The following is a 14394-nucleotide window of genomic DNA, read 5'->3' on the forward strand; positions in this document are numbered from 1 at the left end:
ACCGCTAGCAGTGGTTAGCTGACTGATAGTTGATAGCTGGTAGCTAGCTAGCTATCTTCTTGAAATCAAGGCCGGTCCGGACCGGATAAAGACATATGTGGACTTGAAATCAAGGCCAGGGCGGGTGGACTGAACGTCTTTTCAACATCTATGGACGTCGGCGTCAGAGGGTGCTCACTGGGGTGTCTCTAATCTACTTCCTACACTTAGACCAATGATATATTAAAAACATAAAATATGTTTACATAATTGGTCTCAATACTGCTTAATATAACAATACATTTTTTGAGAAACAATATACATTATTGTCTCAACAATTTGTTTTGCTTTTTTATTTGCGTTCAATACTGAGCAGCTCACTCCGCATAGGATTCCCGTCTCCACAGGCACCGAGAATGCCGGAAACGGGGCACTCCGTCTGCCAAAACGAGTGCAATGGCTTGCTGGGTCAGCCTATTTTAAACGTCGAAAGAAAAATACCCAAATGTGTCGACAAAACACAGAAACAACGTGTCCATTTTGACGTAGTATAACAATTTTGTACAAAAATATACACTTTACTGACGCAATTGGTGACTGGAATGGTATTTAGTTATCTTAATTTTACAGCCCCCCTCTTTAGAGCCAACATGGTAGCGACGTAAGGTCTTCTTCCTGTCAATTCCGCACGTGTGTGGGTCAACGCCACATTGTAGTCCTCGCCTTGTATTATTATGATGGAATTAAGTCAGCAAGTACCGCGCAAAAGTTTTATATGTTCATTCTCTGACTGTCATGCATCGTACAACAAAGCATGGAAACTAGATGCTCATATTTGCAAGCACACAGGGCTGGTGAGTACAGCTAACTGGTCAGCTAACCGCTAGCTAGCAACATTTTGAGACATGCCATGGACACCGGCAAGTGAATTTTGTATTCCCTGTATTTGGTCTGTAGTTAGGCGATTCCGCTGCCAAAATAGGTTTTGACGTAATGCTGGGAAGTTAAAGCCTGAGTTCGTGCTTCAGCACAATTGCAGCCCCGCTACGTGGTTTGATAAAGCTGCTGGGGGAATTAAACCAGTCTCAAACTGATTGCCAGTCCTTGCATTCACAGCAGTCTGTCTCTGAGATCGACGTTGTGAAACGTTATACAGACTTCAATTACGATATAAAACAAACACCAGAGTAATATGTTTTTTTGTAGTTCAGATGAGACAGTTAGACTAAACCAAGTTTAGTACAAAAGTAGTTGCCAATGTTTTCTTGTTCTTCAAGAATCAATGGGTATTAATTGAACAGAGGAAATATTCCACGTTGTGCATTTAATTCCACCACCACACGATTTTTTTCCCTCTACAAATGCTTCAATTTTTTTCTATATTCTGCAGAAACCATTTGTGTGTGAACATGACGGCTGTGACAAGTCATTCTGCGACAAGTACCACCTAGCTCGGCACCAGTTGAGCCACAGTGGAGAGAGACCCTTTAGGTAGTATTTGTTATTTAGCCAGCTAGTGCGGACATTCCAGACAAATTGGCTGCAAGTGTTGTTCTGTTTGTTGACAGATGTACAGTAGATAGCTGCACGGAGGCCTTCACCACAAATTACAATTTGAAGAAACATGTTAATCGCAAACACAACCATGATGAGGAGAAACTGTATGAATATGTGGTGAGTTAATCTGACTACATTTATTGGTTTTAGTCAGCCAAGGTATAATGAAATGCAGTACTTGGCTAACAGGTGTGTAATTTGCATTGCTGCCATAATTGTTTTACTCTTCCATGTTTACAGTGTAGCTTTGAGGGATGTGGGAAAGTGTTCAGGAAGAACAATCAGCTCAAGTCACATGAGTGCCAGCAGCACACCAAACTACCTCCCTTTCAGTGAGTAAATTAAGCTGTTTGTTATGCTAATGGCATTACCCCATGTTGTTGGTTGAAAACAGATGTCCTGGAGTGAATGTAAATTAATTTTAAATATGAAAGATTTGAGCCCTGTGAACTGAATATCCAGGAGATTGTAACCCAGTACAATACATGCCTAGCACTCCTAGCTTTGGTCTAGAGAACAACACTTATTAGTGGTCAGTGCAAGCTTGTTATACTGATCTGCCTTTGTCTTTCTCGCTCACTGGCTTTATAGCTGTACCTTTGAGGGCTGCGAGAAACGATTCACTTTCCCCAATAAACTACGGCTTCACGAGAAGGTGCACAGAGGTAAGATTTATCTCCTGATCTTGCAGCTGGATTGTCTGAGAGTGACACTGAGCCCTGTAGGAGACTAACGCTAAAATGTTGTTGTTTTTCTCTCTCACAGGCTACCCCTGTGAAAAAGATGGCTGTTCTTTCATCGGAAAGACCTGGACTGAGTATACTAACCATAGGAGAGACGTACACAGAGGTATGCTGTCTGACACCTTATGATTGACACATTGCTTTCAGAATAGTATGTGTACAAAAACAATTACAACAATGTATGTCTCAGAGGTCAATGAAGGTCGCTGCAAGGTGATTGTTTGTGCCTCCAGCCCTTTTTCAGTGTAATGAGTGCAACAAGGTGTTCCGCGACACCTGGTTCCTGAAGCAGCACCAGCGTGTCCACGCAGAGGAGCGCCAGGTGTTTATCTGTCCCAGGGAGGGGTGCCAGAGGTCCTTCACCACGCCATTCAACCTGCAAAGCCACATCGGCTCTTTCCATGAGGAGCTACGGCCTTACACCTGCCCCCATGAAGGCTGTGGAAAGACCTTTGCCATGAAGGTATGGATACCTGACCAGAGTCTTGTTGTGTTGCTACCAGATTCACCTCACTCTTATTAGTCAAAATCAGCTTCTGTATCTGAAGGTGCATTTGTATGGGAGAGTTGTCCTCACAAATTTTCGGAACAGTGAAAATGTCAGTGATAACATGGATATATGGACCTATGTTCCCTGTAATAGAAAACTCTGTCTTTCGCAGCAAAGCTTACAACGCCACGGTGTTGTCCACGATCCAGAAAGGAAGAAACAGGTTAGAATAGGCATGCCATGTATGCTTGAATACGTTCATTTTATTTGAACACACACTTCTTGTAGCCAGTACTTACACCTTACATTTTGTGCTGTTCCTCGCATCCTATGAAAATGGTTAATACATATTATTGTTTATTGATTTGTAACTGTTAGTGTTTCAGCCCTGTATTAGCTAACGATCCATTTTTCATGTTTGCAGAAGAAACCCCGACCCAAGCGATCCCTGGTTTCCAGACTGAGTGGTTACAAGCCCAAGAATAACAGTCATCTAAAGCCCCATGCAGCTTTGCAATCAGAATCCATTGTAAGGGGTCAGTCAGAGCAAACGAACACTGTTGGATCAGAGCCTATTACACTGGTATCCCTTCTTCAGGACACAGTCTTTTGCAACTCTGGTTAAGAAATCAAACCGTGACCACCCGACCGGATTTTGCCATATGGCAGTATTACTTTCAGTGCCAATTGGATAAAATTACTCCAGACAACCCCCCCCTCATAAAAACATGATATTGCCTTCGCTAGTTTAGTTCACTGTGGTAGATTTTTAATTTGTATTTAAGCTCATGAGTTTACACGCACAACTGTTCAGTTTGATTGTATTAAGTAAACCGCTGTGTGGTCTGTGGGGTGAGCTGTAGGTGATATGTTGGGCATGGTGGGCTGTGAACTGGTATCAGGATGGTGCTGCGGCAACTGTTCATTTCTTTGACTTCCTTCCCAGAAGGTGGACATAGGATGCACATGGCAGTTCTGCCATATTGGATGACTTTGGGTTTGGAAAGAATTCCCAGCACCTCTGTTGCACTATCTCCAGGGTTGTGTCCTGCAGTCAAAACCATAAAAGTATGGAATGCGTTTGGGTCTTTGCGTGTCAAAAAAGATACATGTCAAATAACACTATTTGACTCGTTAAATAAGATTTTAATTTGACAGTCAAATAACTAAATTCTATTATTGAATGTTGTGTACTGAATTTGCACGTGCAAGCAAGCGCCACCGCTACTATCAGTAGCACTGTCAAAGCTGTACAAAAAGAGTACGCAAACAAGCACACGCCGGCCGGTTGGTAATAAGGCATTATTTGTTCGACCGCTACTTCTGGGGTAGCTAGCTAGCACCAATACAACCAGCCTGAAAACAATGACCAGTAGAAACTGCAGTCATTTTTATTATTCTTAACAATGATTTAGGAATCCTTGTAAGTATTAGCTTAGGTGTATTGAAACTGAACTTCAGTTCATGAAAATAAATAGCTAGCCAACTACTTAATTAACCCTGTTGCCCAAAGCTAACGTTATAAGAAGCCAGCTAGCTTCATCTGGCTTGTGAGGCTCAAACGGACCGGGGTATGTCTTGTGAAGTTGGCCACAATAGGATTAGGCACAATAATGGAATATGCGCTTTGCCTTCAAAATAAAAGTACCTCTTTGAAAGTGCCGCAGAAGGTTACAATTGGTGGAATCATGCAATATTTAGACTAGATCATGTTAAACAAGGTTGGAATGTGAAGCAATGAAATGGGATATCAGTCTCGTCAGTGACACCCACAGAACACAACTGTGAAGAGATAATGCAAATATTAGCGTTGTAGCTCTTACCGTGTGACTGTGAAATCACCTCCCCAGTCAGCCTATTGTGTGTATTGAAATTCATATTGCACTGTAGAGCTTTACCTAAGGATTGGGGATCAATGAAATTAGGTATCAGTCTTCTCAATACCCAATATATATTTTTCCCAACGTCCTAAAGAGTTATCAGACTACAAAACATCCATGTAGTATTGTTTTTTTCCTAGGGAATAATGTTCAATACACATATTAGGTTGACAATAAATCTGGCTCAATTCAGTTGTCTCGCAATAAGAGCTACAATGCTAATGTTCTCTGGGTGTCACTGAGTAGACTGATACCCCATGCCATTAATCCATAGGTAAGGCTGTACAGTGAAATAAGTATGCCCCCAATGCAATTCTTAAGTCTAGTACATCCAGTGTGATCTCAACAGATTTGTCCAATTAACAAATTATTGTATTTTGTTGATTTTATATAACATTCCAACCTCGTGTATAATGATCTATTCAATTATGGCATAATTCTACAAGTTGTATTCATTTGCGTCACTGTCAATAACATACTTTAATTTTGAAGGCAAACCGCAAAGTCCACTATTGTGGCTAATCCTTATTGTGGGTAGTTTCACAGATGGGTCTCGACCACCATTAATCAAATAAGAACGGTTTTATAAATTAGGGTTATTTTAGAAGATGCTAGCTAGCTATAGCTACTGAAACGTCGTTTTGCTATGTTTCTGGGGAAGAACATTGTTTGCGTCATCAGCTAGCTAGCTTTTTTTATGACCAGCACTGTAGGTGCGCGAGACAACTTTACCAGCATCATAGCATACGTATCGATGAACCGTTGTGACATATGAAATACAAGTGAGAGTGTAATGGATGTGTAATAACTACATACAAAATTAATGAACGTGTTAAATTATTATGTGACGTGCAGTCATATTCAGGTCCTGATTGGTCAACAAGCTTATTTGACGACGTGTATCTTTTTTGACACGCGAAGACCCAAACAGCGTTCCATATAGAAATACAACATTAACATTTGGCTTATTCCGCATTTGCACATCTCAGGAAAGTCAACATGGAGTCCTTGTACAGACAATAGGGCACACTCCTTTTTCTGTCCACAAGAATACATTTTTATTTATTTATGCATGTCTGAGCCTAGTTTGTTGCTAACGAGTCTCTTTGTTCTGCCAAAGGAAAGTTGTTGTACATATACAGAATTGAATGTATATTTTTGCAATAAAAAGAGACTAACCAACTAACTATTTTGCTGGTTTCAACTACAGAATAGTGAAGAGGTATCTAGTTTGTCCAGGTTGACACATTTTGGTCTGAAATGGGAGGTTTACTGGTTGCAATACTAATGGAAAGCTGTTCTCTAGTTCCATGAGCTTGTTAGGGAGATGACGTACATGAAGATGGTAGTAGTCGCTATGCATACAATTCAATCATGTCTACAGCGTCTTTGAAACAACAGAATGGTGAATAGCATCTGTATACGATAAGTGTTTTAGATGATGTGCATCAGACAGGTAAAGGTAAACCAATCCCAGATAGATATCTCACCAGTGGCTGTACATGTTCCATGCATCCTGTTCTCAGAGTGCTTCTGACACGGTGCTTTTTATCCAGCCAATTCTGGACCTGCCGCAGCTTGGTTAGAAGATCATGGTTACCAATGTCAGAGGAAATGGTGAGCTCCTTTACCTGGGTAGTAGTTTTTGTTCTTATTTTAGATCAGAGGGGTATACTACAAAGCAGGTTCAATGAGTTAGCCAGCTAACTTTGATAAACAACCAGAAGTAACTGGATTTTTGGGGTTCATTAAGAAATCTAAACTATTTTCTTTTGGTTGTTGAGTCAGAGGCCATGCCCATTTCAAGCTTACCTTTCCAAAAAATAAAGTTATTTCAGAACATAGCTTACTAACTCATTGAACCTGCTTTGTAGTATATCCCTCTTATAGGAGAAAAGGCATTTTAGAGAATTCGGATACAACCACTGTGTGCAAGGTAGAGGTAGATGTACATGTGTCTGGTGTAAAACTGTTTGTATATGCTAAATATTACACACCTGTCTTGGCTTTCTGTTTCTCACCGAGTTTGAGCTGCTCCTCGTGGATATGTTTGCCAGTCATTAGACGGGTGGATCTTTTGTTTTCGTTGAGGCACCAGTTTTAGCCCATTCTCGTCCATCAGTCTGAGGACATCAACTCGATGCATGGTAACCATGTTCTCGCCAGTCTCACTAATCACCTGAAGGTGGCGCTGGTGGATCTTCCGGCCAAGACTACCAATGGCACGGGCTCGGGGATCCTGCTTCTTCTTGTTAGGCACCTGCCCTTCTCCAGTTTCATCCACTGGTGGACAGTGGAGACCATCCAAGACAACGGTGCAGTTACACATTTCCATTGTATGATAGGAGCCCAGACCCAGAGGCTATTCTCCAGGAGCTGGGAGTACCACCACAGACCCCTCTAGGTGCATGGCAGAGACCACCTCAGACAAGCACTAGACATTCTGGGCAGAACACAGAGAGAGTGGTTTACAAACGTGTACAGGTTACTAGGCATATTGCCACAAGAAATAAGCTGTCTAGAAGATATGTTTACAAGCCAGAAAATGCATGTGAACGTCCATCGACAACTCTCCTATTTGACAAACATGGAAGTCGGCTAGCTACAGCTAGCTAACAACGTTTGACAAGGAGAATTAGCACCCTGTACGAATACATAGAGCGAAGGCACGAGACAATCAGCTTCCAGATCGAACAACAGGAACAAATACGTTTTTTTAAAAGTAGATTTTATATTGTATATTATTTTAAATACGTTTTCGCATTGCTTTACGAGAGGCTTTATTTTCCATACTGAATGAAAATGGGGTCCTGTCTCCTTAACGGTTTTTGGCGCAGCATGATGACATTGTCGCAGAATGAATGATGATCTTTCTGTATTCATTTTGTAGTTTTCTTTATTAGACGTCGTTGCAGTCACTTTCTTATTATGTTGATAGCTAAACTTGGGCTATAATTAATAATGGATAGGCCACTGGCACTGCGGTACTATAGACTAGGTTACAGCTGCTGTTTATATTAGCCTGATCATGGGCTAGACTAATAGTTATCGAATGGTATTCTAAGCAAACCTTGTGATTCCACATCTAAGTTTGATTTTGAATAGGCCTAGTCATTTGAAGGCAATTGGTCTTTCAAACGAAAGAACAAATCTCATTGACATGGCATATATTTTAAATAAATTCCATTCATTTGGCAGACAATCGAAGATATAATGACATAAAGGAACTGAAATAAAAGCGGGGTCTTTAAAACAGACCAGTGCAAGCGTAGTGCGCGCACGGGTCAGCTTTCGCTCGCTCATCTGAACGTAACTCGGGTTGACACAGTTTGACCCGTCAATACCCTACTCTGCCAGTCTTTGTTTTGCACTTTCTTTCATAAGCACTACATTTTAGCCTTTATATTTAGCCAATTTGATGTTATATGCTCATGTTTATCAATAACCTACTATCTATTTTATATCCTTACTTTTTTTCTCCATGTGTTCTTGATTTATTTAGTCATAGGAACTTGATATGTTCAGTGGGGCCTTTATTTAAAGAGTCCCTTTTATGTGTTTAATGTACTCTGCTAGAGCTTAGTGAGGGAAAAAAGCTGACTGATAAACAAAGGTGCTTTTCTATAGCTCTCAGAGGAGAGCACTTTGAAAGGAGGAGGCGGTCATGTTTTTGTTTATATTGCTTTGGATGTTTGCAAACATTGTCAGCCTGTTTGCTAAATTAGCCTATATTTTCTTCCTTAAAATTCCACTGGGTAATGATCTGGATTGTAATTTCTGACACATACTTGAAGTCTGCAGTGATAGACTCATTGTCAACAAAGTTTTTGAGATGTTCAGTGGGCTCTGCGGTGTGGGGTTATCCCCTGCCCAGGCCTTGGTCTATAGAAATAGTAAATCGAGAGATTTTACAGTCAGATGAGCAGCAATAGATTAATTTGTTTAACGCTGCCTGGTACAAAGAGAGTCTAATCTTCGCTTTCTTCAATGGCTTTAACCTCAATGTCAGAGAGCGGAGCAACGTCTTGGAGACCCGTCTCTCGAAGGCGCACGCAGTGTCACCTGCCCAGCCACAGGTGCACCCCCTTCACTTAGGCTGCTTCTCAATGTTTTAGCTGCAGGAAATGCAAAAAAAAGCATAGGTCAGAGGTTGCAGGGGAGGCGGTTGCTATGTTATAGCCTGGTTTGAGGATAAGAAAGCGAGTGCTCGTTGGTGGGTCGTGAGAGAGGAGAATAGAGGCAGCGCTTGAGAAAGCTTTGGGGCTTCATTTGTTACAGAAAACACAAAAAAAGACTCAAAGTTAAAAAAGAGACCTCTGACATAGAGAGAAATGTCTCTGTCAGTCAATGCTGTGTTACTTGTGGGGGTGGGGGGCGAGTGTGTAGCCTGTAGGGCAAGGGGTGTTGGAAATAAGCTACATTGCACTTTTTGTATAGTTATGAGTTCTTGTCTTGAAGGCATGTATCTGGAGGAAAAACAAAACTTAAACACTTCTCGGTTTGCATGCGCTGGTTCACAATGATAATTTGAGGCCTCAATCTCAAGTTGTATATCCTTTCTACAAACCAAACTGTGCATTTGTATAGACCTCTAAGTCTGGTAACATTGTGGAACTTAGTAGGAGCCTATAAGCATTTTATGATGAGGAACATAATAGGAGGCCAATTGCATATAGGCTGTTTGCAGTGCTGTGGTGTCTGGGCAGCTAAACAACATAATGATTGAGCTCAACCATTCAGCAAGCTGGGCAATGGTCAAAATGTAGAGAAACGTGGGGGTACTAACTGCCAATGTTAAAGAGAGGCCTATTTAAATATAATTCTTTAAAGGGGAATCTGAACAAAAAAAAAAGTGCGTCGTTTGCGAGTAGCAGGTGGATGATTGTACACGGTTGACTGACTGGAAAGAAAGATGCGCTCCCCGAAAGAGCATTCATGGTGGAGAACGCGAGCTTCCTCATTTCCTAATTAGCGCACAAATTCTGGCACCCTGCGTTGCGGCGACACCCCAACAAAAAGGTAAGTTACCACAAGGGAACTTTTCTGTATCCTCTCAAAAGAGACTGTAACAATTCAACACAATGTTTCTTTTACATCTTTCTTTTGGTCTTCATCCCATTGGGCTTCTATGGGTGAGGCTGGTTTTCCCAAGGACAAACCTTCAACCATGTTTCTGGAAATATACAGAGATGCAGCCAGGCTGTGGTGCTGTCTAGCAACTGAATGAGTTGCTGATCAAATGAAACGTGCATAACCCCCCCACCTCTCTCTTGCAATTCATTCCTCAATAATACATTGCAAAACCATTTGTAGGTCTATAGCTTAGGCTACAGTAAATGGTAATGATTGTTATGTCCTTATTGATTGGCATTTTATATTCACGTTTTCAATCGAATTATTCCCTTTGTCGCCCTAATAATCCATCGCTCAACGGATTAGTCTAGTTTTAGATCTAGACTATTCTCACTTGCGTCTATCAATTCCATAATCAGTTCTTTTATTGTATGTTTAGTGATCAGAAGTTGAGGTTTGAAGTCACGTGAAACAGGTCAACAATGTCTTAATATTTATTTTTAAGTATACATTTCAGTATAAAACCTATAGTCTATTATTAGTGTAAAATTATTATTCTAACTAATGATGTAGGCTAATGATTTAGAAAATAACTGATATTATGCCGTAGTCACTCTTGTTCTTCTGTGCTGCTATGCTACATGTAAGCTATGTACTGTATCTGCAGGTAACACTAACTAATTTATTATTTTTGTGTATACAGGGCTCATCTGAAAAAGAGACCGTGCTCTCAGCATGACTCCCTGTGAAAATAAAGTGAAAATAAAAATGTAAAATATATATATATATTGTATTGAAAGGAAACTCAAAACAGTTAGTTTACATAGCTGTTATTAGGCTACGCTTGTAATTTAGACAACCCACTTGTAGGCTACTTCAAAAATAACAATGACAGTAATAGGAATATTGTGTATTCTACATTTTGTCCAAATTCTGTTTCAAATTACGTTCTACTCTATGTACTGTTAATTTATACAGGTAGTTTAATTACACAAGAAACTTAGGATATATCAGAGATGGAATTTAAGTTCAGAAATTATTGACGTTATTTGCGTAATGTTCAAACTTGGTACAAGTATTTTAATCCACTAGCCTGTCCTATGTATTCATGTAACACAATAAATTCAGACAAACTGTCCTCATGTACTATGATTTAACGTGTATGATGATTTACACCATACTCAACATGTTCAGATGGTTATGCATTGTGATCTACTTGAGCAATCTATTACAAATTAAACAGTCACTTCTTAAGTAAATATAAATAAGCTTCAAACAATTGTGGTTGAGACAAATTGTCTTGGGAAATGTTACAAATCATCATATACCTCAATGTTTTGTAGAAAACTGACAAAACATGTGTCCAGATGTGAATTTATGAGCCATAAAATGAACCAATTTCAGAAACTATTATTGTCACTTACCACAATAGTTATTTTGACTTTATACTTACTCAAATGGTCATTTTATTTAGCACCACCGCACCACAACAAAATGTAACAAGATATGAATTTGCATTTGCATTACAGTTTATCAACTTTATATATCCATACCACTAGTTAGAGGTTGAAATTTGTCTCAGCAAAACTCCTGGACTGTTAAAAACCTCCAGGGTGTTTTTTCAGAAAAAAATATTCTCCTGACATTGTCTCTGTGCACTCTCACTTCGGTGTTTTCTAGGTGTTTTTAATTCAAATAAAATAAAGGCTAATGCTTCATTAGTAGTTATTTTTACATAATGATCATCATGATGTTAACGCAATTACCAGGCTCTCAGTGTACAGGGTGTGAAAGGTATAATTACCCTGTAGCATGCTGGGAAATAGTTGGAGGTGTCTTTGGGCAGGTGGTCCGGGAAAAGGGAGTCACGCACAGGGTATGCCGAGGCAGGCAATTACTGGATAAATTTCACTTTAATAAATGTTGAGCTACATTTGGAAATGCAGAAAACAGAGCTTGCTGCCTAATGGGTGCTGCACTGAATCCACTTGAACAAGGGAATGATCTGAAAGAGGGTTTAATTAACACAAGCTACATGATCCAGAGAGGGACAGACATAATGTTAGAATGAGGGGGAGAACGCTACAGGGATAATGTGAAAATTAGAGTAGGAGAGGGAGGGAGGGAAGGAGGAAGCGAGAGATATGAAGGTGAGCATAATGTTCTGTACCACCTGTTTTCACTCGTTTATAATCCCACACGTTCATATTTGACAGACTTACACATCAATGGCACACACATACAGAACCAGTCAAAAGTTTGGACACACCTACTCATTCAAGGGTTCTTTTTTATTTTTTATATTTTCTACATTGTAGAATAATAGTGAAGATATCAAACTATGAAATAACACACATGGAATCATGTAGTAACGAAAAAAGTGTTAAACAAATAAAAATATATTTTAGATTTAAAATTCTTCAAAGTAGCCACACTTTGCCTTGATGACAGCTTTGCACACTCTTGGCATTCTCTCAACCAACTCCACTTGGAATGCTTTTACAACAATCATGAAGGAGTTCCCACATATGCTGAGCACTTGGCTGCTTTTCCTTCACCCTGCGGTCCAACTCATCCCAAGCCATCTCAATTGGGTTGTGGTCGGGTGATTGTGGAGGCCAGGTCATCTGACGCTGCACTCCATCACTCTGCTTCTTGGTCAAATAGCCCTTACACATCCTGGAGGTGTGTTGGGTCATTGTCCTGTTGAAAAACAAATGATAGTCCCACTAAGTGCAAACCAGATGGGATCGCGTATCGTTGCAGAATGCTCTGGTAGCCATGCTGGTTAAGTGTGCTTTGAATTCTAAATAAATCACAGACAGTGTCACCAGCAAAGCACCCACACACCATCACACTTCCTCCTACATGCTTCACGGTGTGAACCACACATGCAGAGATCATCCGTTCATCAACTCTGCGTCTTACAAAGACACGGCGGTTGGAACCAAAAATCAAAATTTTAGACTCATCAGACCAAAGGACAGATTTCCACCGGTCTAATGCCCATTGCTCGTGTTTCTTGGCCCAAGCAAGTCTCTTCTTCTTATTGGTGTCCTTTAGTAGTGGTTTCTTTGCAGCAATTCAACCATGAAGGCCTGATTCACGCAGGCTCTTCTGATCAGATAATGTTGAGATGTGTCTGTTATTTGAAGTCTATGAAGCATTTATTTGGGCTGCAATGTCTGAGGCTGGTAACTCTACTTAACTTATCCTCTGTAGCAGAGGTAACTCTGGGTCTTCCTTTCCTGTGGCGGTCCTCATTAGAGACAGTTTCATCATAGCGCTTGATGGTTTATGCGACTGCACTTGAAAAAACGTTTAAAGTTTTCCGCATTGACTGACCTTCATGTCTTAAAGTAATGATGGACTGTCATTTCTCTTTGCTTATTTGAGCTGTTCTTGCCATAATATGGACTTGGTCTTTTACCAAATCGGGTTATCTTCTGTATACCACCCCTACTTTGTCACAACACAACTGATTGGCTCAAATACATTAAGAAGGAAAGCAATTCCACAAATTAACTTTTAACAAGGCACACCTGTTAATTGAAATGCATTCCAGGTGACTACCTCATGAAGCTGGTTGAGAGAATGCCAAGAGTGTGCAAAGCTGTCATAAAGGCAAAGGGTGGCTACGTCGAAGAATCTCAAATATATAAAATGTATTATATAAAATATAACACTTTTTTGGTTACTACATAATTCAATTTGTGTTATGTCATAGTTTTGATGTCTTCACTATTATTCTATAGATGTACAAAATAGTAAAAATAAAGAAAAACCTTGGAATGAGTAGGTGTGTCCAAACTTTTGACGGGTACTGTACATATACACGTATACACACGTATACACACACACACACACACACACACACACACAGGCGCACACACTCACAAACACACAAATTAGCTAGTACATAGAAATTCCGATACAGCCACTGAATATACATTATGTACATTAAATATACAGTATAAGACAAAATTGTGTAAAACCCTTACATATATCAATGCTCAACTATATTATATTCCCCCCACAATACTTGTGTGTGTGTTTGTGTGTGTATGTGTGTGTGTGTGTGTGTGTGTGTGTGTGTGTGTGTGTGTGTGTGTGTGTGTGTGTGTGTGTGTGTGTGTGTGTGTGTGTGTGTGTGTGTGTGTAAGCACATATTATTATTGTGTATATAGAATTTCTCAACAAGCTCTCACAGTCTGATATCAAAATTAAACCTTCATCCATCAAATTTTGAAATTGTTTTAAATGTCAAATTTAGAAGTGTTTATGGTTAGGTTCAGGCATTAACTCCCTATTTTTTAAGGTTAGGGTTAAGTTTAGGAATGAACTCCGAATGGTTAAGGTAAGGGTTAAGGTTTGGGATAGGCTTAAAACAAAAATCTCAAAAATAACTTTCCATCGCTGGATTCGAATTTGCTCGCCCATTCGCAATCCCCGTCCACAACACCCTAGCAAAGTCGAAACCTACTTGAAGGTAACATCACTCACTGTTGCCCCTAGTGGCCAGTTTCCACGTCATCTCCCAACATCCTCAGACATGGATGGATGTCGAATACTGACTTGTAGCACGGTCGACCTGGCTGGAATTTCTATAGGGATGTATGGTCTCTGAATATAAAATCTTATTATATATTATCTTATTGTAGGACGTCATTGT

General features: G+C 40.1%; 1 protein-coding gene and 1 long non-coding RNA gene across 3 annotated transcripts; one reads left to right on the plus strand and one right to left on the minus strand.

Annotated features, from left to right (window-relative positions):
• The first annotated feature begins 526 nt into the window (after window positions 1–526).
• Window positions 527–5835, plus strand: gtf3aa (general transcription factor IIIAa). 2 transcript variants are annotated; one of them, XM_014129322.2, is made up of 9 exons: window positions 527–833; window positions 1370–1470; window positions 1548–1653; window positions 1777–1868; window positions 2128–2201; window positions 2302–2385; window positions 2513–2742; window positions 2942–2992; window positions 3194–5835. In XM_014129322.2, the coding sequence occupies exons 1-9, from the start codon at window positions 714–716 to the stop codon at window positions 3392–3394; spliced, it is 1059 nt and encodes a 352-aa protein (XP_013984797.1). In that variant the 5' UTR covers window positions 527–713; the 3' UTR covers window positions 3395–5835. The 2 variants fall into 2 exon arrangements, with proteins under 2 accessions (XP_013984797.1, XP_013984796.1); XM_014129321.2 differs by having other exon boundaries at window positions 528–833; window positions 2119–2201.
• On the minus strand, window positions 3517–7607 carry LOC106563601 (uncharacterized). Its single transcript, XR_001319293.2, has 3 exons — window positions 6647–7607; window positions 6140–6280; window positions 3517–3817 (listed from the first exon to the last, which is right to left on the minus strand). It is a non-coding gene; the product is annotated as an uncharacterized lncRNA (long non-coding RNA).
• Between the last annotated feature and the right edge of the window lie 6787 nt (window positions 7608–14394).

This window comes from Salmo salar, chromosome ssa11, assembly GCF_905237065.1.
Source record: "Salmo salar chromosome ssa11, Ssal_v3.1, whole genome shotgun sequence".
NCBI classification, from domain to species: Eukaryota; Metazoa; Chordata; class Actinopteri; order Salmoniformes; family Salmonidae; genus Salmo; species Salmo salar.